The sequence below is a fragment of the Alligator mississippiensis genome, chromosome 10 (genome assembly GCF_030867095.1).
Source record: "Alligator mississippiensis isolate rAllMis1 chromosome 10, rAllMis1, whole genome shotgun sequence".
Taxonomy (NCBI): domain Eukaryota; kingdom Metazoa; phylum Chordata; order Crocodylia; family Alligatoridae; genus Alligator; species Alligator mississippiensis.
In genome coordinates this window covers 9,361,906-9,385,347 of record NC_081833.1, presented here as the reverse complement: position 1 = coordinate 9,385,347, position 23,442 = coordinate 9,361,906, and the positions used below count along the sequence as shown (strand labels likewise).

Sequence of the window (23,442 nt, the reverse complement as noted above, 5' to 3'; positions counted from 1 at the left end):
TATGTCGTGCTTCATCACTTCTTTTTGTTGACAGGCAGTGCAGCAGGAGGTGACTGTACGTAACAGAACATAAATAGCTGAGCTCAATTCATTAAGAATTTGGGAAGTGATTTAAATAAATTAAGAACCGATTCGATTCTTTAACGCTATATCAAATATTTTTTTTCTATGGTGGCTTGAAAAATATCCAAGTTAGCTTTTAAATTATTTTTAACATGTGTATCAGCTTTTTATCTTTTCAACTTCTGGTCAGGGAGTGCCGAGACATGATGTGAAAACCTGGCTTTGTGGCATTTTATCTTAATCAGGAGTAGGAAATATTAGAATCCTTGCAAAAGCCCAGGAATGCTGTGTGCGCGCCTGTGTGAGTTTTCTGGCCCTGTTTTATAGACGGATAAGCATGCAGAGTGTCAAACCTTTTGAGGTTTGGCCTGTGCGTGTTGGCCTGTTAGGAGTGGGTAGGCGAATGGAGGAGACTTAAGGGTGTTCAGTGCCTTAAGAATTGCAGCTGCTGTCAGCATTGCTGTCTGTTCAAGAACACGTCCACAGGCTTTGCTGAAGCGTAGTTCCTGAATGAAAGTAGCTGCATCTTAGGATATGCACTCTAATATTGAGGCTAGGTATAGCAAATAGAGTTTTGGATCTCGCTAGTTTAAGAAGCATTTCATTTTATCTGTGTACAAGATGTATGCTCAGGGTATTTGCACATACTTGCTGGACCAGATCTATGATCACCAGGGATCCTGGCTTTCTCTGGTTGTTAAAAAAAATAAATAAAAAAAAAAGTAACCCCAAATCCACTTTTTCCATGATTAAAATAAAACACTGTTATTTATGTGTGTGTGTGTGTGTATAACTGAATATTAGCGGTGTTTTATTTAAATTACAAAACAATGTGGATTTGGGGTTACTTTTTTTTAATCAAAAATTGGGGAGTTTTGTTAAATCGGAGAAAACCAGGCTCCCTGGTGATCACATGGCTTATTTTGAGCTGTGTAAGCATAGATCAGGTCCTGCTCATGCAGATGTTCACCAGTGCCGGGAATGTAATGTAAGTAATTTGAGGTGGCGTGAGTGTTGGGTGGGATGGGAGAGGGGGCTAGCAGGTCTGTGTGGGGGGAGGATGGTGCAATTGCGCACCCGTTTTTTTTTGGGGGGGGGGGAGGTGCAGCTGGGGGTGATATGATCAGTGGGCTAAAAATCCAGTTAAGGTTGGGAGGGAGGGAGGGAGGGAGGGAGGAAGAGCACATCCTCAGGGCTGGGGCAATTGGCTGGGCTTCCCCAGCCCTGAGTCTGTGCTCTGAATGTGTACAGACATTCAGTAGACTGGGCTAACCTGTACCAGATCTAATTTAGTTCACCTCCTAAGATGAACTAAGTTTGGTCAGGCTGACCCTTTTTTGCTATTCTAACCATCCTGAACATCTGTAGAGATTAGCACTTGATCTAAGTGTAACATCTGCACATACCCTCAGTTGTACAGCTGTTGAGTAGTATATTGAATCTACTCTTGGCTACTTTCACAGCTGGACCCACAGGTTCAGAAAAATAAATTTCAGAATGTATCCCATCCATGTGACTTGGACAGTCGGGAATGAAGAAATGTTATTGGAAATGACCTCTAACATTTAGAATTGCATTGTCAAGCCTATATAAGGAAAGAAAAAATGACTGAATTTTACATGCTTTTACCAAAACTCTTAAGCACATACTTGAGATGTAAGCTTAAGCCAAAATTAAATATATGCTTCAGGACTTTGCCTTGTTGAGTTGGGGCATGATCTCAATAGTTAACTATGTCTTTTTAAAAGTAATTATGACAATTTTACACAGCTGTACTACTATTCTGTAATAACTCTATGCTTGTGGGGAGGTGTGTATGAGGGAGCAGGGCATAAACTGCTTTTATTTTTGCTACTGCATTTAGTATATCAGGGTAGAAGTTAAAGTTGATTTCACTTTAGACAGATTCCCTTAAAGATTACAGACTGAGAAGGCGGTGTGTTCATCTCTGTAAAGAAGCTCAGGGGTGTGATGGACAAAGCATGATGAATAATTGAGCAACAACAGTGTCATAGAGCATCTGGGGAGCAATTCATTTGTTAGGAAAATTATGCATTATGTCGACTGTTAGTTAAATCCAATAAATATACAAATGTTCAGGAAATGGCAATTAGCTGGCAAATCATTTGAGTAGTTGTACGTCTGATGAATTAAAGCTCAGCATATTAAATATAAACCCAATTAGTTTTTTTAAATTAAGGTTCAGATATGTACAGTAATTTGCAAGTATATTGTTCTCCTTTTGCAGTGAACTTTGTCAAACACTGAATGAGATTTTTCTGGGTGTCTGAATCCATGGCACAATGCTGTGGACATGCTTATTAGAGGATTTACCCTTGAGTTATGTATAAAATATAAATGTATCTGCCAAATACTTGCTTCAGCAGGGACTCATTAAGAAAATCAAGCTGTATTTATCTACAATATTAGATTTTTTTCCCTCCCTGCATAGTACTTGTGAATTCTATTTTTCTGTACTCATCTCTAGCATTTACTCAAATACTTTTACAAGGGATTGATATAAAATATTGTGATACCATACTGCTGCTCTTATTATTCAAATAAGTAGTCTATTCCCAACTTATTACAGATCTTGATGTTATGATGATATCTATTGAAAGTGTTTGGTTGGTTTTTGTTTGCTTTTTAGTTAATTATCACAGCATGGCACTAAGTGTTTCCAGCCTTGGTGCTCACATCAGTTTTGTTGAGAATGGACATCCAGTACACCAAGTTGTTTCTAGGAACTGCTCATAATTGAAGATCATGACAATTTACCTCTGTGCGAGAGGGATGGTTGAAAGGCCCATGCAACACTTAAGCTTTATTTTGCAGATTTAAGTAGATATAGGCCTTGTGTTGTCTCTCTACCCAGATGTGAATCCCACCACTGTCATGGGTTGTAATCAAAAATGGTTTCTGGAAATACTTAGGTATACTGAATACATTTTGTCAAACAAACTGGAGTGTGCTTCAATACTGGGAACATAGAGGAGTACATCATGGCCCCATTCTAGCAAAGCTCTGTATTTATCTGAATTTAGTTTGTGTGAAAGAATACTGTTGCATTCAGTGGAACTTATGTTTTTGCAGCGTTCTCAATATTCCCCAAAAGATGGGGTGAATGAGACGTTGCATTACATGGGACAGATCCTGGAGAGAATATTTAAATAGTTAATTGTGGTCTTTTCTGGAGATGCTTACCCATTTTGCATACCATTTGAACTGCTTTATTCCTTTTCGTCATTATCTAATCCGGTGGAGTCCATGAACCACAGTACTTCAGTCAGCACTGTGGCTTTGTGTATGGTTCAAGCTTTTGTGGATTTAGTGGTGTTGTCTGTGCTTTCTCTCTGGGGGAATGAGGTTAATGGTTAATTAAGCAGCTTGTTTAGAGTCTGTTGGGCAGTGTATGCCAGATCTAGGGTTAGAAACCCTCCAGCTATTGATACTCTCCTTTTCTCTCGAGATCCTCTTAATAGGGGAGAAATATATTTAAAAGGCAGCACTGGTTCTTATTTAGGTATTGAATTTTACAGCTTTGTTGGATGAACTATGCAGTCAAAGGAGGACTATGGCATCACTGAAACCATAGAAAATATATTTTATTCCATTGTAACTTGCCTTTGATTTAACAGAGAAGAAGATAAACACCTGTGGTTCCATGGTACTCATGTTCTCTCTTAAAGTATTATCTCATATATTTATAAAATGTTTTCTTGGAGGTATCCTATCTAGCATCTCTGGAGTGAAAACACACTTTGAGAAATCTGTGTTCTTGTTGGGGGCTTTTATCTAAGGGAGGGGTTTGTTTTTTTTGATGGAAATATCGATTCTCTAGCCAGAGAAGAAGCAGCATAGAGCTGTGCTCAGAAGGTTGTATCAAGATGTGCTGTAGATATGGGTGATGGGCATTTTTGTGGAGGCATCACTAGCATAACTGATATATGCAGAGGGGAAGGATGATAGCATAATTAAGCAGAGAATTAGCTGGCAATGTGTTCTTGCACTGTGGGGAGTTTTCCTAGGATATTTTCATTAGCAATGGAGACCTTGCAAAAAGTCTGAAAATTTTGGTTTAGGTGAGCAGCTGAATGTGTGGTTCTTATCCAAATTTAGCAGCAGCATCAGAGCTGACCTTTGAATATCTTCAAAAACTTCCTGAGAATAGCTTTCTGCCTTTTTTTTTTTTGGTTCAGTACTATTGCTTCCCATCTTGGCAGGTCAAGATGCTTGTATCAATTTCAGGGTTAGCTGGCTTACATACAGTTTTCTTTTTTAAATAGATAACTAAGCTCTTTTAAGCACCGAACTCAAAGTTCTGTTGCACTTGATTAAAGGTTCAGTTTAGTATTCATTTTCTTAATGGGTTCTCTCATCTGTAACCCTGTTCCCTACATCTTTCGTGATGTTCTTTGCCAAAGAAAGCTGACTCTGTTCCTACCACTTGTAATGGAGAGAATTCTGCACAGGAGGTAAAAGACGCTCCCAGCTATTCCGTCAACGTTTGCTTTTTATGTAAAGCCGTTCTTTTTTTTGCATTCCTAGGTTGGAATGGAAAGAAGGCAGAAAATGTTGTAGTCTTCTGTCCTGTAGTTGCATGTTAATTTTAGTATTCGTGCATTTGAATGAAGGTTGGTTTATGTACTGTCTCCTCTTTAGATGGATTTAGGTGTCATAAGGAAAAATAGTATAAGTATTGATTTTTTTTAATATACAAGTTCAAGGGCTATAGCTTTTTAATGTGCACTGGAGCGTTGCTGATGGCCAATCATGATTCCACCTTCAGAGTGGGGAGAGAGGTTCTGGCTCTTCTGGCAGATAATAGATAATATAATTATGGATCTCTGAAATCCTCCCTCAGGATGCTGCAGGCTCTGGGGCAAAATCACACTTCAGAGTTTTCTACCAGTTTCACAGAAAACTTGATTAAGCCATTACACTGCAGCCCATCTCTAACAATAAATTAGTCCTTTATCTGTGTACCAACTTGGAGTGTCAAGGGAGATTTTTGCCAGGAGAAAACAGGCAATAAAATTCCCTGGTACATATATTTTTATTTCTTGCGCTGCTTATGGGAGCATGCAGATAAATGAGTGCCATTCATTACTACTTGTGATTTGCTCTGGTTTAATATGCCCTGGTTCTGTCAGGCTCTTACATAAACTCAGGCTATGGAGCGAAGAGTGGATGAGAGATCGAGACGGCTTTGCCAGCTTCTACTTCTAAGAAAGTTTGTTTACCACTTTCTTCAGAAGAAAATGTTACCAGGATTATATTTCTGGTGGCAATTAAATCTGTAGTTAAATGGGAAACCAACAATAAGACAAAAATGCAGGTTGGCAATAAAAAGTCATAGGGCCATAGAAAAGTAGGGCTGGAAAGGAAACCCTAGGTCATCTAGTCCCACCTGCCCTAAGGTCATCTAGTCCCAGCCACCTGCTCATGGCAGTATCATCCCTAACTAAACCATCCCAGACAAGTATCTGTTTAACCTGTTTTTGAAACCTTCCAAGGATGGAGAGTCCACAACTTCTCTAGGTAACCCTGACCACTCTCATAGCCAGAAAGTTCCTCCTAGTCTCCAGCCTAAATTTCCCTTGCTGCAGCTTGAGTCCATTGCTCCTAGCCCTGTCCCCTACAAGCACAGAGAAAAGCCCATCTCCATCCTCTCTATAACTGCCCTTGAGGGATTTGAAGATGTTATCAAATCCCCCCTCAGTCTTCTCCAGACTAAATAACCCTAGTTCTTTCAGCCTTTGCTCATAAGTCACACTTCCAGAGCCTCTAATAATTTTGTGGCTCTCCACTGGATCATCCACATGCTTCTTGAGGTGTTGGGTCTGACCCAAAAGTAGACACAGTACTGCAGATGAGGCCTCACCAGTGCTGAAGAATCACTTCCCTTCATTTGCAAGTGACACTCCTATTAACACCCAAGAAGCTAATTCATTTTTTTTTTGCAACAAGAGGACGCTGTTGGCTCAAATTCAGCTTATGGTCCACTGTCACCCCTGAGTCCTTCTTTGCAAAACTGCAGCCCAGATGGTCATTCCCCAGTCTGTATTGGTGCAGGCAGTTATTCTGTCCCAAGCACAGGACTTTATACTTGTCATGGTTGAATCTCCTTTCATTGATTGCTATCCAAGTCTATCCAAGTCATTCTGGATCCTAGCCCTGTCCTCTGGAGTGTCTGCAATTCCACCTAACTTGGTGTCATCGACAAATTGGCTAAGCATGCACTCGAGCCCATCATCCAAATTATTAATGAAGATGTTGAACAATACCAGACCCAGGATAGACACCTGGGAAACCTTACTTGATACCTCTTGCTGACTAGACATTGAGCCATTGAGGACTATTTGCTGAGTATGATGGTCCAACCAGTTATGTATCCACCTTATAGTACTTTTGTCTATTTCTGGATTTTCTTAGAAAATCCTGGAACAAATGCTAAGAATGATAGGACTGTAGTGGAAAGATGCACTATAAACATATTCCCCAATACTGTAATCCCTTCAGCTCCACCGTTCTTAATATAACTTGCATATTTGGCACATTGCTCAGTTATGGTGCACATATAGAAGTGTGTCTGTCGCTCATTTGTCAGAAGGTTTATGTGCAGGTGGCATTCAGAAGTACCAGAGCATACTAGGTCTTTAAATACTGACAAAACTCTTCTTCCTTTTCTTAAGCTTTGACACACTTCTGGGTTATTTGCTATTTTTGTTCAGTTCTTTGCTTCTAGCTCATGATGGGGAAAACCTTCAGACCCTGGAGACTTGGTGTTAGGTACTTTCTGAGCCACCAGCCCATCAAGGCTTTCCTCCAGCTCACCTTCTCCTGAATCAGCCTGTTTACCTGTGCACTGGTACACTATGCTCTCCAGACCATGTGCACTTTAGAGCACAGGCAGCAAACAGCACTCTGCATACCAGCATGGAGGCCAAATAATATGATATAAAATGATCATCTTGGATAGCATAGGTAGGAATGGTCAAAAAGTGATTAAAAAGACCTAAGAGCCAGGAGGCAGGATCAAGGGTGGATGTGATTTGATGCTTCATATTCAAATCTGCACAAAGTTTGGGGGCTAGTTAGACTATCAGGACTTGCTGCTATTTTCCTGAAGCGGCTCTGTCTTATTGTAGGAGTCTAAGTAGCTAGCTTAGACAAAGAAGGAGCTGTTGGTGATGTTCCAATGGCATCTCTGGCTTTTGTCAGTCTGGGATGCAATATGAAGCACATGTTGAAGAACAGCAAGGTATCTTTTTTTGAACACTTGCCTGGTGGCACTAGGCTTAGCAGCCAAGAAACTGTTAGCAAGATTCTGGCTCATTAACTGTACTTTGGTTAATGTTGCAGATACTGCAGAATCCTTGCAAGTGGGTGTTTGGGAGCTTTTCAGTAATTGTGGATGTTAAATGTGTCTGAAATGAGCAGCTCTTCTGGAGTGGGAGAAATCTGATGGTAACAACAAATGGTAAATTTTTAGTATCCCTGGGAAGACCAGATATAGCATTCCCTTGCTTAAAATCAGATGTTCTCTTGCACATCTGTGGAAACTATACCACTGATTTCCAGTTTTATGCATAAGCACATGTTTAAGTGCAGTTCCGAACAGGCGTGCTTCCTGGAATCAAAACATACGTGATCGAGACTGATTAGGACATTTTGAAGAACATGGGGTCAATCTGTAATAATGTTATAAATATGCGCCTTAGCTAATAAGATAATCAAAGCATAGCTATATTGGGTGGAAAGATGTGAATGTTTTGTACCTGTTTAGTAGTAAACTGGTGGAAAACAGGCAAGTGGCACAAGATGCCCCGCACATGACTGCTCAGTGTCCACTCAAAAGTCTCAAGGTAATACCCATTAAGAGGCAACTTCCTTGCTGGCTCCAACCCAAGTCACAGCTATTTTGCCAGTGCCAGGGGTTAGGGATCCAAAGGACACCACACAGTTCAAAAGGACTCCCTGGAGCAGGAAGGAATGATGTAATATTTATGATGTTTTCCATTTATAACAAGGGTGCCTGTGCCATTTATATCGGAAAAGAAAGCAGCATTCAAGACTAGGAATGGCTCCAGTAATGAATATCCATCCTCCTTATTCTGCCAAACTACTAGATTGGCCTCGTTATTTTCTTATTTGATAACATTCCTGACGCCACTAGATATACTTTAAGAAGAAAGGCATTGAGGAATGTGCTGAAAGTCTGTGCTTATTAGCCTGTGTGAATGTGAATCTCTTTCTTTTCTTGGGGGTTATGGAAAGTAGTATGCGTGGAACAGTCGGGCATTTTTTTAATGTGTTGCTTCTTGGTATGGTAAGTTTTTGCTGTATAAAATAATTTTGAATAAGCTTCCAAATCCCATCCTATAAACCTTTCCAACTTTTCTCCTTTTCTACCTGCTCTTTGGCATGAACCTATTTCAGTAATTGCAGATGCATACTGTGGCACACTGTAGGTGTTTAAAAAACACAATCTAAGATTTCCTTCCTTGCTATCTCCAGTATTATTAAAAATTGAAACATATCGCCAGCTGAGACACTTTGTCATTTTGAGAGCAATTGTAAATGTTAATAATTAAAGGCAATTAAAAACTGTGTTAAAAGTCATGTAATTTTTATAGACTGGTTGACTGAATAATAAATATCTCCTAGGTTTTCTAGTGCACCAGAAAAAGAAAACTTTCTGCAAGTATAGAGGAGCTCTAGGTAGTTCCACTTCTATGTGCCAGTTGAGTAGTATGATCTAATCATTGGGGCAAAGTTTTGAGGGCAGGTAAAGTTACTAAGCAGCTACTGCTAAGGTCATATCTTTGATGACTGGTCTTAAAGGAAAGGATTCACTTGCCTTTTCTAGAGTCATTGACTGCCACTGCTGTGGTGGATGGGTAAAGGGGGGTACTGCTACGTCTCAGAAGGCAGTATTGTTAAAAAAAAAAAAAGTATTAGGAATCTTGTGACCTAAGTTAGAAAGAAGATAGTTGATTCTTAAAACAAAATTTTAAAACATTCAGATTTGAATTCCTAGGTATTTAGGTTATAAGAGTTAAAATTCTTATTGTATGTGCTTTGGGACCATGTTTTTTCCTCTTTACATATGCAGTGCCTTGCATGATGATGGTCTGATTTCTGAATGGGGTTCTTAGATGTTACCACAATGCAAATAATGATTATCTAGTATTAACATGTGGATATATCTACACAACTTTTTGTGTTTGCTCATGTGCTCATAGACTAACTGAAGTCTACAAGGTCTGTCCTGCCTTCCACCTGACTTGAGACTAACTCTCTGGTCATGGATAGCACTCCACTCAGCTAATTCAGTTTGTTTAAAAGTTATATATTTTCCCCTTTAGGTTTAGATAGGATTGAAAAAAACTTCTTGGAGCTTTGACTCTACTGTTGGCTGAATTCAGTGGTAAGGGAGGCCCTATAGAAAATCGCTGCAAGTTGGATTAAGTCCATTGCTGAAGTAATTGGGGTGAGGGGGGTCTCATTGCTGTGCAACATTTCACTTAATAATGATGCAAACAACCCTTAAAAGCTAGTGCCAGGAAGCTTGTTTTTGTAGTTTGTTCCAATACAGGTAAGGATTTCGCCTCAATCCTCCTTTCTTTCTCAGATTTGAAAAGAACAAACTCTTTTCTTAGATTGTTCTCTGTTCTGTCACAATTGGCTGTAATGCCTTGTTTTGCCTGGCCATTCAACATTGTCTTCTGCTGTGTGGCACAAAAGCTATGATCCTACTGCTTATGACATTGTAGGACACCAGTTCGTCTGAGTGTCCCATATTATATTATCTGTTATTTATTAACATTCTTTCAGAGAGTTTACTCCTTTCTTTAAATCCTTTGCCTCTAGTATGTCCTAACCAATAAAATAAAAAGAAAATCTTGATGCTTTCTTTAGTCATTCTGACCACAGCAAAATTGTTAGGATTAGAAGTCTTCCATTATAAAGTGTAAAGTTTGCTCTGGGATGAAGTTTGTTCCAAGTCCCTGCCTGGTAGGGGAGTGAATTTCTTCCTGCAGTGTGTCATAAACCATCATTTCAGTTATTATAAAGGTCATCTGTAAATATATAGCGTCTAAAAATGTTGTAGATATGTCTGTCTGTGCTGAGTGCACCAAAGACAAAAGACCTTCTGCATGGATGCATCTACATGTGCACTTAACTGCACAGTGGACTAATTTGCTTCAGTGTAAAGCATCACAGTCTACACATGCACTGCTATTAGACTGCAGCGAATTAATTTTCACCACTGTAAGTTAGTACTGTCAGGGAAACACATGTGTAAACGGTGACCCGGGTGTACATTGTGCCCAGGCAGCGCAGGCAGCAGGGGGCCAGACGCGTTCCTGCCATCTACCCACATAGCTCTGCTCTTCTGGCACTCTTGTGCCCCAGCCAGCCCCTCTGCCACCTGCCACTGCGACCCAGAGCCTGGGACTGGCCCCCTGAGCCTGCTGCCAGTCTAGGGCTCCTATACCCTGCCTCAAACTACTGCGGTCCCAGGTGCACGAGTAGACACTACGCCTGGGAGCCATTAACTCTGGTGTGAACTGCACTGGAGTTTATTGTGCTGCACTAATTGAACGTGTAGATGCACCCCATGTAACTAACCTTGACTTGAAATGCACAATGAATGTATATAGTATACATATGGTATACAATATGGAATATGTTACCATTGTTAAATATTTTCATAGGACACTGTTCCCTGTATCTCAACACCTGTAATAAGTATCATTGTTATGGCATGGCATTGTCAAAAATAGCCTTTATTTTGTGTGTATTTAGACCAGCTGAAAGCTTGAGCTGTCACATTTTGAGCTAAGGCTCTTTTGCTGGGGCTGTAACAACCTTCAGTCTATTGCTGCTTGAAAATACACTGTTGAGTCAAAGCTAAAACATTTTACAGAGGTCTTTCACGCTTGAGCAGGAACTTGAACTTGGGTCTCTTACCTGCACTAGTGAGTGCCCTAACCATTGGGCTATTGTTTTTCTATCTCTGTCTCTCCCGTCAGAACTTTTCCATTTAATATAGAACGAAACTAGAAATGCTGAGAGTTGACATGAAATGGAATTGAGGTTAGCATAGCGGCTTGACTCATGTCCTCGGGGATTAAATATAGAGAGGAACCCATAACACAAGTGGGATTCAGCTCCTTTTTATTTTAACCCAACGTTCGGCTCTGGTTGAAAGTCCATTCAAAGGTGTGAATTAGCTATTCCTTATACATGTCGAGACTTTTCTAAGTCCAGTAACCCCACATATTATAATGCTCAGAGATAAATAGTGAGTGGTCCTAATAGAAAGATGTTCATCTCTACAGAATTTCTGCTTAAAAAAACCAAAAAAATGAAACTCCAGCCCATTATTAGATGCACAATTCTTTTTATATATATATATATATATATATATATATATATATATATATATATATATATATATATAGTATGTATATGTGTGTGTGTGTTTGTGTATACATGTGTACACACACACACACTTCCCAAATGAGATATACACAGGAGTTCCATGAGGTTGAAGTTATCACATCCTTACAAAATAACTAATATACAGCGGTTCTTATAAATTATGACACTTACTATCAATGTGATTGTACAGGTAAATATCACATTCAGTAATATTTTAAAAATCTGGTTAGAGACTGGCTGACTAATTTTTGTCCTCTGTGTAGGCCGGGAAAGTCTAACATAATGGGATAGTTTCTCTATCATCGGGATGTCTGATCTTTGAGCATGCCTCGTTTACAGTGGGGGGCAGGGTTGTGATTCCTTGCATATTTGAGCAATACATAATCTAGCAGCTAAAAAGAAGAAGGATATCAGCTTTTCATGCTGCACAACATACACTTACTGGGACATTGAACAGACAAATCGGTAGATCCAATGAGATTTTCCCACCCACCATAACAGTTATTATTCTGGTCCCTTCCCCCAGAATATTTGGACAATTCTTGTGATGGTTAACACAGCATTTTAGAGTTGCAGACAGACCAAATGCAACCCTAACAATTTTGAAAAGAGAAGTTTAAGTTAGTAAATATAGATTTCCCCAGTAACTTGACTTTGGTTGAGTCATTTAGCATCTATTTGCAACACAGGAGAAACACATCATGATTTACACAGAGCAAATTCTGAAGCTCTATATCCCCTGTGTGTCTGTGTTTTCACCATTGGCCATTACTATCCAATTTGGCAGCATTGCATATTACAGCAAGTCTGGGATAGAAAACACAGCTGGGGGGGTGGGCGGTAAGCTATGTTCCACATTGGTTCAGAGATTCTCGAAGCAGGTCCATCACAATATGCTCCTTCTCAAAACTCTTTCACACACCCTGATACATTTTTCCTAATTATACTTTATTCAGAGGAGCTGAGAAAGCAGCAGCCTGGAATATCACCCATTGATCTTGGACAGTCATTTAATCCCATGTTTCTTGTACTGAAAACATACCTTTGAAATTCTTACTTCAGTTCAGGTCACACTTTTAAATCTGGCAAAGTATAAACGTGAGTCAAGGAAGGAAAAAATACAGCTTAAAAATGTGAGTTTTATATTCTTTAACAACAAAGCCATTTTCCAAAATTTCCATTTCCTGATATAAATAAAGGATTATAATAAGACTGAGACGATGGTAGATTTCTGTATGAGGAAAGTAAATTAGGCCTCTGGTAATACAAGACAATTAATCTAATGTATGGCTCACATTTCTTTCTTCTGTATGACTTCCTAATGTTATGGAACAGCCTCTTTCCAGACAGATTTGAAAGTCTTTTGTCACAGGTGTCAGCTGCAGAGCAATGACTTTTCCGAGCAATTTCCAGGAAACCACAGTAAATGGCAGCGTGAATCAATAGGTCAAGCTTTTGTACTAAGAATATTTGCATCGCCTGGGCAGCTGGCTGATTCACTACGAGCTTGTCTTTCAAGGCCACTATTTTATATAGTGTCGTCAGAGCAGCTCCTATCTGGCACTTTTCCTTTGGTTTCAGAAGTCTCTCTTTTTTATGCTGTATAAACTTCTACATTTTCTAGATCCCCTGCTTAATACGGAAAACGTGAGGACTAGCCAGGCAGGATGAACTGAGGGTGTTCAAGCTCTCTGTAGTGGCGTGAGTGCTCAGCTTTCTTTTTTTGTGTGACACTGGCCCTGCAGGTCCCAGGATTTTGGATCTCTGTCCTCTTCCCAGTAGAAACCCAGTGAAAAGCATTTGATCTCACCGGAAGCCACTGATCCATCCCCTGGCTGCTCCTCATGTGGCAGATGCTGCTTGATATGGTTGCTGGAGTGTGAAGTGCTGCTGGACTGCTGATTTCCCTCTCTCTGAGTTTTGTGATACAAACTCTATCCTGTGTAAATCAGCAAGAGTGGTGTTTGTAGGCGAGGCGATATTTTGGGATGGCTTTGGGGAATGTTTTGTCTCTGATCAGGATTTCCTCAGTAGCTTTAGTCACAGGTCTCTTCTCTGCAATCTACCAGAATTTCCCCCCCCCCTCCCCCTTATTTTAGTCTCTTAGACAAGTTCTTGCCCTTGCATAATTTTTCCCTGCAGATGCAAAATCTTTCCTGCCTTGTCAGATTATAACCACCACCACTCCCTCTCTTACCTCCACCAACTAACTGAAGTTTTCTTTCCCCTGTTAGATTGCTATAGATGAGAACACTTAGCCCAAAACAGGCTTTTTGAACTGTGCTCTTGAACTTGTAGCCCAACTCTAAGACTAATTATTTGTCTTTTGCGAAGAAAAGTCTTTAGGAAGTCTGCCCTCCCCCTGGCTTTCGGTGACCTAGATCTATCAAATGTGAGTGGGGAGAAAGTAGGTCTGGTACCTACCACCTCCGTGCATCTTGGAACCACGTTCCTGGTACCAGTTGCCTCCCAGAGAAGTTGAGTGTTAACGAGAGCACCTGCTACCGCACACCTGTAGGCAAATGATTTCTTTTTAGTCACTGATTGTCCTCATGAAATGTACATTCATTGGAAGCAAAAGGAGTGTTTGTTCATGTTAAAGTAACGGTGGCTCTTTGGCGTGTGCTGGCCAAATGGATTTCACACCCCGAGCTCCTTCCCTGCTGCTAGAGAACTGTCCTACTCCAGGGTTTTACTTTGGTCATTCTACTTTGATGAAGAAACCTGAGGAACAGTTAGATCCACTCTTCCCACCTTCTTGTGGGGGGATGTAAGGTCACATAGGACTCTCTGGACACTGCGGGCCAAAATAATCGACTCTCGTTTGCATGCATATCAAACCCTTGCGGGACACCGTCTTGAAAAACCACAGCTAATGTGAAGTAGGTAACTATTCTTTCCAACCAATTTTAATCTTCTGTGTATTCATAAACTCATTGAGTATCCTTCCAAAGCCCATCCTCATTTATTTAGCGCAGCCGTTATTATTTTGTGTCGCAATAAAACTTGAAGTTTAAAAAAACAGGAGAACGGTATTTGTTCAGGTCTAAGAAATGAAAGCGATGGAGATCTAATGGAGACATTCTTCAGGCCCTAATAATGCTGGTGTTAATTCTGTCTGTTTTTGCACGTGCAAAGAAACAATTGCCAGCGGCAGAGCATGGCAACTTGGAGAGCAGAACACACCAAATTCTCTGACTCAAGTGGCTGACTTTTGCTGCAATTGCTTCCCTGTGCACTGCAGTTTTGCTTCTGAACTGCATAGCTGCTTTGCAGATAATGGAGAAAAATCTACCTTTGGAACATGTCACCATTACAGTAAATTATTGTGGGGTTTTTGTTCTTTTTTTGCTGTTGTATCAGAATGATTTTTACTTCAGCGATGGCTTGTTCTGCTTCCTGTGGGTTGTTCTTGTCAATGAAACTTCATGTCACAGTGGCCAAATTTGATTGACAGATGGGTGAGAACATGCATGCACTCAGTCCCTATGAGTTGTCTCAACTCTTCAGACTCTGGAAATCATTTCCCTGAACCAGGGCTGTGTCCTGATTCATGGGGATCCTGACATGAGTCAGATCCTGACATGAGTCAAGCCTCAGCCTTTTTACTTAACAGCAGGTTTTTTTTTAGAGCCCACTGCCATATGGTCGCATTAAAAACGAGATAACCCTTCAAGTTACCCTGGGAAACATCCACCTCGGTGGAAAAATAGCATTTCATTTAGCATGCTGTAAAAGTGCATATGGGCAAACACAATAAAATATTTGCAATGCCAGTTATAAGATGTTGAGTTTGGTGTGGAGGTTATTTATAGATGTGTGGCATTCCAGGTAGCATTGGCAGGCACAGTATGTAATACAGTCAACACCAATTCTTCACGATTGTAGCCAGGGCCAATCCTTTGAAACAGTACTGTGTGCATTTCAGCTTTTCTTTTTGGTGCTTTGGCGGTTGAAGCCAGGACTCAAATAGAACAAAGGTTTGCGGTTGAAACCTGAATCTGAATTTTTCACTGAAAGAACAACACCGAAACGTTTTGTGAATGCATATCAGTTCTGCCAGACTTTTCATTCTACTGTAGGAAAGGATGGACGGGTATGCAGTGAAGTTGAAATATCTCATTTAGCTATTTTAAAAAATAAAACAGTTTGATTTTCCAATTAAAAGGAAATGTTTATGTCCAGATTCTCTTCTGATTTATTAATTCAAACTAATAAATTATTGTTGTTATCAAGTATGACTATAAATGGATTATGAATAGGCACCAATAAATGAATAAATAGCAAACAATGTCAAAGTGGAATATTTTTGTCTGACCTAACACTTTGACTTTTCAATTTATCAAAAAAACTACTTTTAATATTATTATTATTTATTTATTATTCATTTGTATTAACTTTATTTTATTATTTATAATTATAATACATAATTTATTATATTAGTTATTTATTATTGGGATGTTATGATTATGGTTCTTATTGTTATAACAATAACAACAACAACAATAATAATAATAATAATTAAGAAGAAGAATTTCATTTTAACCTAAATCAAATGGAGTTTTGATTTTTTCTGGCACTGCCAACAAGCCAAAAAATCCATTATTTGCACGACTGTCATCATGGCCCCTATGATAGCTAGTATTGCCACTGGCTCCTGTTTCTTACAGGAGAAGGACTAGCGTTTTGGTTAGCTTCTGCGCCTATGTCCTTGAATGCCTATGCAGAATAATTGCAACCTAGCCTTATTCCCAACTAGCGGAGCAACAATGCTTGCTTGGCCTGTAGGGCAGTGGTGGGCAAAATACATCCCACAGGTCAGATCCAGCCCACCGAGGGATTTTACCTGGCCCGCGGTGGTTTCCTTGGCCCTGCCAAGCCCAGATACGGGGGGCACATGCAGCCGGTTCTGCCACGCTCAAGCATGCAGCGAAGCTGGGGCAGCACGGCAGCCGGACTCCACTTCCCAGCTCCGATACAAAACTCAATATAAAGAAGTTATCTGCAGACGGTGTACAACATACACGAAGAAGAGCAGTGGTAATTCCATCCCTTGTAAACAGCAATTCCATCCCTTCAGGATACTACTACGGAGGCATCAGTGAAAAACTGCTAAACGTGCTTTCCTTGGTAGGCACAGTGGGCTGGTGAAAAGACGGCTAAATGGCAGAGGTGGAAAAAGAGGCTCAGATTTGGCAGACGCAGCACAGGCTCCTGTGTTAGGGTCAGTTCTGTGTCATGAGAACTGCAGGGCCAGAGTACCTGTGAAAGTCAGTCTTTTCCTTTGCACCCACCTATTTTTGTGGCAAACATCATGTCGTTAAGTCGCAGTGCTTTCCTGTGTTGGAGGCTGCGGTGCCCTGGTTTTGCCAGAGAGGTGGTTAGGGTCTTCCCTCATCAATAATTTGCGTCCTGACTCCTTTTAGCTAAAATATGGGTGAGAGATTTTCATCTGTATAAAAGATATCAATTTCCCCCAAATATATGTTAAGTTTTGGCACTTAAATAATGGTTAGGGGAGGGGAAAAAAAAAGTACCAGAAGGTTTAAGTATTTTGGACCCAAGTTCCTTCTTCCATGTTTGCTCAGCTTTCAGATGTTTGACTCTTCCAGTCGCATGGATTCACTGTCTCTAGTCATTTTTGGGGATTTCAGAAGAGACCATACGGATTTTTAGACTTTTTAAAAAGGAGCTGTACTTTGACCTATTTAAGGCCTTCCTTTTTCTTTTAAGTTCACTATATAGATAGTTTAAAAATATTATTTTAACATATGCAAATATTATTTTCGGACCGTCTTTTTTTTAACAAATATAAAAATGTTCTTAAACGCATATAGGAGTTCAGGCACTGTTTATTACTTGTTTATTCTGTGGACGAACTGAGGTCTTTTGTGCCTTTGCTTTACTGGACTTTATTTTCTGGTGTTTGTCCAAGTCCTAGCACTTTCCCACTTTTATTTTAATATATCTTGCAGACTCCAGTTATATTTTCTAGGTTATTTTGCGCTTAATTTTCTCTGAACTGTGGCTAGTACAGAGATTCAAAAAGCCTGAGGAGGAATCGATTTAAGTTACCCGGTTTTCTATAAGAGGCGTAGTTTGGCTCAGTAGTGAACAAACCACACATTCGCCTTGCCCACTAAGCCCAGTATATTCTGAATCGTCTCTATCTGAAATACTTGACAAATGGTTACTATTTTGACCTTTGTGAATGCTGCAGAGGAGGGATTCACTGCATATTCCTTCTTAAAAGTTAATTATTCTTAACTATGTGCACCAGGGACTTTTACGTCCAAGTTTATATTTTTGGAAGTTCAGTGTACGTAGGCTTTTCATTTGCCTTGATGATTACCAGCTACATCATTCCAGCTGCCTTTAATTAAAGAAAAGTAAAACTCTGCCTGATACAGTGACAAGATAGATGGGACTTCCCCAGGTTTTGGTATGAATTACGTCTTTGCCTCATTTCAAACAAATATTTCCTCACTCTTTGGGACCTTATGCTTTACTTCTAGTAAAGTTAATGAAGGAAAAATAGAACCTGGTATTTTTTTGAACGGGGCTGTTCTTACTTTTTTTGTTTCCCTGAAAAGTCCCATCTTTGTTGCATAGCTTCTTTCCCATTATTTGTGTTCATTTCAAATCCTCCTTCTGGTGTGGAATTTAAATGAGAAAAGGTAATTTATCATTGAGACACATACTGTCTACAACCAAAATCTACCTTACTTGAAGAGGAAAAGCAATTAATTTTTAGCTTTCCTTCCTAAGTACCTGTTTGGTACTCCTTAGATGCACCAAAATGAGCATGCTCATGCCGGCAGAGTAACAGTGATCAAGGTATATTCTGCGAACAGGTTTGCAACATTAGTGTTCAGGCAATGAGGTCAGAGACAAAGATGACAGATGGCATAGTCCAGTGGATTGGGCACCAGGCTAGGGCTCTGGGGATCTTACATGAGCATATAGCAGTAAACAAGAGAAATCCAAATTGCTCGGTTATCTTATGATATAGCAGTTCTAAGCTCCAACTCTTAACAAAGTAAAACAATTAAAAACGAGGCAAAGTTTTTGTTTTGGTTTTGTTTTTTCCTGTAGTTGCTATAGACTATGTTGGAGAAGTAAATTAACCTTTGGTTGCGGTCAGCCAAGCAATAGATTTGTTTGGGGTTTTGTACAAGAGAAGGTCAACTGGAAGTAAGTCGAATTTCAAGGGAACTGTACATTTTTGCCCATAGGTTAGCCATAGCTAATTCAATTTGGAACTAGAATCTCAGAGTATAAAACTCAGTTTCCTTTCAGGTAGGTTGGGATTGATGCCGGCACAGTAACAGTGATCAAGGTGTATTTTGTGAACAGGTTTGCAACATTAGTGTTCAGGCAATGAGGGCATAGACAAAGATGACAGACAGCATAGCCCAGCAGATTGGGCACCAGGCTAGGGCTCTGGGCAACTTTTGTCACTCACTGTCCTGCTTTGTGCCCTCAGGCAAGTCATTTCTGTACCTCCTTTTATTCTCCTGGCAGCTTATCACCTCAGCAGTTCTTCCTGGAAGATGTCCTCTCCTGCATGTGGTTGGACCGCATATTGCACAATGAGACACTACGCTCACGTTGGGCTTCTCGGTACTTTTGTAATCCAAATTAATCATTACAAATGTAGCTCATTTTCAGTTTGGTACTCGGCCCAAAATCTTAGTCAACAGATGATGATAAAGGTCTTAGTTACCATGTAGGTGTTCGAGACTGTCATGGCTTGTTTGATATATTGCATCAATAATATGTTTTTCATAATTCTCTAAGCAAGCAGTTGCCAGGCTGTGGTCTGTGGACCACATATGGTTCTCTGAGCATATGGCTAACTGGTCGCAGAACGCTGGTTTACAGCTACATCTGCTAACTTTGAGGCATGCCATTATCTAGGCTATTTTGTATACCTCTAAGAACAGCTGAACCCAAAGGAGGGGCCAGTCTGTCTTCACGTGGACAGTGTCGTTGGTTAGGGTTACCGTATTTCCAGTTTCATAAAAGAGGACACCTGTTGGGGGGACACCTCACTCGCAATCCACAGCCCCCGTCCCTGCTGATGCCCCTCACTCCTGATCCGCAGGCCCTTGCCAGTGCCCCTTGCTCCCAGCCTGCAGACCCCTGCTTCTCATTCCTGACTCACAGTCCCTCACCCCCGCAGGCTATGCTGGTGCCACTCAGTCCCAACCTGCAGCCCCCCCATCCCTGCCGCTGCCCCTCACTCCTGACCCATAGTCCTCCAGCCCCCTCCAGGCCCTGCTGGTGCCCCTCACTCCTGACCCGCAGCCCCCCCATCCCTGCTGCTGCTCTTCACCCCTGCTCCCCCCGACCCTACTGGAGGGAGCCCACAGCTGCCCCCATCCTGACTGGGCTGGAGCGCGGTGACTCCGATTTGTGCGGGAAGTGGTGGAGCGAGTGCAGCCCCGGTGCGGGGGGGGGGGGGGGGGCTGGTGCTCCAGTGCTGTGCCAGGTGCACTCCTTGGGGAGCATCTCCCAGCTGGCCCAGACTTGCAAGCAATGGTACTGGCCCCTGTGCTGCCAGCCCAGCCATGGAGCTCCCCACTGCCCTCAAAGGGCCGCCCCCCCCACCCCCTTCCCCTGCTGTAGGGGCAGGTGCCTGCTCTCCTGCCGTGCTGCAGCCCCAGCACCTGGACACCCCCCCACCCACTCATACACACACAGCCCCCTTCTCCCCCCCACCCCAGACAGTCCCCAAGACCTAACCCATAGACTTACCTGCCTGCAGCTACTGAAGCTGCTCCCACCCCGCTGCTTGGCTGCATGCTGGCCATGTGCACAGACCCACATGGTACCCACTGCCTCCAATCACCCCTCCACTCCCGCCAGTGGAGCAGAGCAAAATCCCAGACATTGGCTCAGATTTAAAAAAACTGCCCAGATGGGAATTGGAGGACCCAAAAAGAGGGTGCCCTGGAAAACGCAGACATATGGTAACCTTATCTTTGGTTGATGGGAGCAATTGCTGCATAACTGTGAATGGAGTCATCAGAGACTGGGAGGGAGCATGGTCCTGGCAACTGTAAATGGGTAAGATGGTGGTTTACAAGACAAAATCTCTACAACGTGGAAAGAAATAATTTCCCTTTTCTTAAGAACATTAACAAAATTAAAAATATACACGTATAGCAAAAAGAATGGCCAAATTCTGTCACCGTGCAGCTCTGGACACATGGGGTCAAGTGAAACCCCCAAACCCTTGTAGCTTAATCCACTATTTTAAGGAAAAAGCCAATTTAAGTGAGCCTTGCAGCATGCCAAAAGGCCAGCAAAACTGAATTTAGTAATGATCCAGCTCTGGAGCTAAGGACCAATTCTTTGAGAACCCGACACCTGTAGTTCACCCACGTAGAAAACTTGGGGCTGCACGGCTATGTTGTTCCACCCGATCTCCACTCTGGGTGTTAAGCGCACACGCGAAGTCTTTTAGACACCCACACAATGAAGTGCTTCATAGATTAAAAACAATGCCTTGAGTTGCAGCCAAAAGCTAATTGGGAGCTAGCACAGCTTCTGGAAGACGGGCATGATCTGTAAATGAAATAAGAAGGGAATAATGTACACATGAAGACTGTAACCAAAAACATTTGCTTCAAACACAGATGTGAAACTCTCAGCATCTGATCTGAAAGCGAGCTCTGTAATTGATTGAAGCTGTGATGGAAAAACAAACCAGATGACTGTCAGTGATGGCTGTTTTGGTTGTGTAGGAGTGTAAGTGGTGACACTGGAATTGGATCTTGCTGGGGTTACTGGTATCTTTCTGCTAAAATGGGTAATCATGCTTGGTTGTGATTACTGTGGGCAACCAGATCTCATTTTAACATTACCATTGGTGTTGTGGCAGGAAATTAATATTGATTTTTTCAATTACCATTCAAGCCTGCATAGAAGGAATAGGCATCTGGGTATTTCCACCAGCAAATGATAGATGCACGATTTGTCCTTCCTGTTTTTCTTTGGCACAGCCATATTTTGGATCTTTCTTTTAGAGCGTAGCAATAGAAGTTACTGTAGGATTGATCCAAGTGGTAATAATGGACCCTATACTGAAAAAGCTTTCTTCTGCCTCTAAAGTAGGATGAAAAATCCCTGGCTGGCTAGAGTTGTTGGAACACATGCAGGGATCTGTGAAGAGAAATTAGCTTTCTTCACAGATTGCAAGAATAGCAAAAGGAAGAAAGATGACAAAAAAGTTATCACTGAACAAAACTGGGTTATTTTTAGAAGCCTCATTCTGTTTAGTTTGTACTGGAAGCATTTACGGCTGAAAAAAGAAGCCATTCTGCACCTCTCTGCTCTGCCTAGGGCTCTTTATAGTGGAGACACAATTGTGCTTGTATATCCTTCCCCTCTAAAAGAATAAGATCACTATATGGTCCTTCTGCCCCTCTGAACTCATCCAAATCAGTGATTTGAGTATTGAATGGAGGTAGGGAAGGGTCAGAGTGTGTGCTAAAAAAGGCTGAAAAACTGCCAGCTTTGTACCGCAGCACTGTTCCTCAACTACACAGCCGTTGCAGAAACAATGAAATAGCTGCCATTGCTTTAGAAAACACTGACATGTGATCTAATTTTGTAGCAGATGTTTAGAGACAAAACTGATGGGGCTTTTCAGGGGTTCAGAAGCTGTTGCACATGGTGAGGAAGTGTCCATAAAGACACATAACAACTGCTAATTGATCTGATGCACAGAATCAGGACAGAGGGCAAGAGAAAATGAACGATTTATTCGCAATAAGCAGTGCTGTGTCGTACCTCTAGCGTAGTGCAGAGAAGGAGACCGTTCTAGCTCCAAAGTCCTTGGAGTACACAAACAGACCAGAGATAGAACAGGAAGCAAAGAAGTGCAAATATTTCCCTAGTGTTATGGGATATATTATTGAGATGCCAGAATAAAAAGGGAGATGAATGCTGCTGTATTTAGGGACAGGTGCAGTAGTTCTCTAATTGAGAAATAGAGGTAGCTATTTAACCTGTCTGTTTAAAATGAGCCCTAGCCTTCTTCTGCAAGTTAGCATTGGAAATGCAGTACATGATTTCAATTACAGAAGATGGCTTCCTTGCTGCAGTGGAGACATAACAGGTTTTCCAGCTCTGTAGATAGTGGTGGCTCCTGATCATGATGGTACTTAGAAAAATGAGCACACAAAATTATTTTACTTTGTTTTACAATGAGAGAAAAAGAGTTGCAACAAGAGAATCCAGCCCTCCTAACTGGGGCTGGACTTGATGATCCTCCAGGGTCCCTTCTAGCCCAAATGTCTATGAAATATGAATGTGGGGTTTGGACTCAGGGGTGTACTTGGTAGCCGTGTTGGTCTGAGACAAAAAAGGCATACAAAAAACTAGAACTCTTGGTTCCAAAATGATAGGACTCAGGCAGCTGTAGATCTAGGATGCTGAAAAGTGAGGGTGGCGGTGGCAGCAGTGAGCGCACTGCACTTGTCTGGAGGCAGAGACCAGGGCTAAGTATAGACAGTCAAAAAGCCTGAGGCTGAATTGATTCAGTGTTTGCAGGTTAGTCTAAGCTGCAAAGATTGAACCAATAAGCAAATGAACAGACATTCACTTATGATTCAGGAAATGCAGCCGCATGCCTGCAGTGGCTCAAGCCAGAAGCTGGAACAGATAGCACGGCACAGCACAGGGCTGAAAAGCATGCTGGGATATTCGGGTAGTTTGACTTAACTTGAACCAGGAAGAGGTCTAGGACAGAAGTTTCATAAACCGGTGTGACCTAAATCAGTTAATTTTGATACTACGGTCAACCAGGTTTATCTTAAACCAGTTTCAGCCATTTTGCAACTGATTTATGTGCACTGAACTTCTGTTCTGGTACAGGTTTAAACCAGTTTCTGATCACTTAAACTGGTTTATGTG

General features: G+C 41.3%; 1 protein-coding gene across 6 annotated transcripts in view; it reads left to right on the top strand.

Annotated features, from left to right (window-relative positions):
• The window catches only part of RIMBP2 (RIMS binding protein 2), a 294,528-nt gene that overhangs the window by 106,971 nt on the left and 164,115 nt on the right, over positions 1-23,442 (top strand). The window contains exon 1 of one of the 6 annotated variants that reach the window (XM_059713436.1): positions 8,291-8,395. The exons of the other annotated variants lie outside the window; for them this stretch is intronic. Within the exon in view, the coding sequence (XP_059569419.1) occupies positions 8,336-8,395 (60 nt within the window). The 5' untranslated portion in view covers positions 8,291-8,335. Of the gene's footprint in view, positions 1-8,290; positions 8,396-23,442 lie in introns of those variants that run through there. 6 annotated transcript variants of the gene reach the window in all.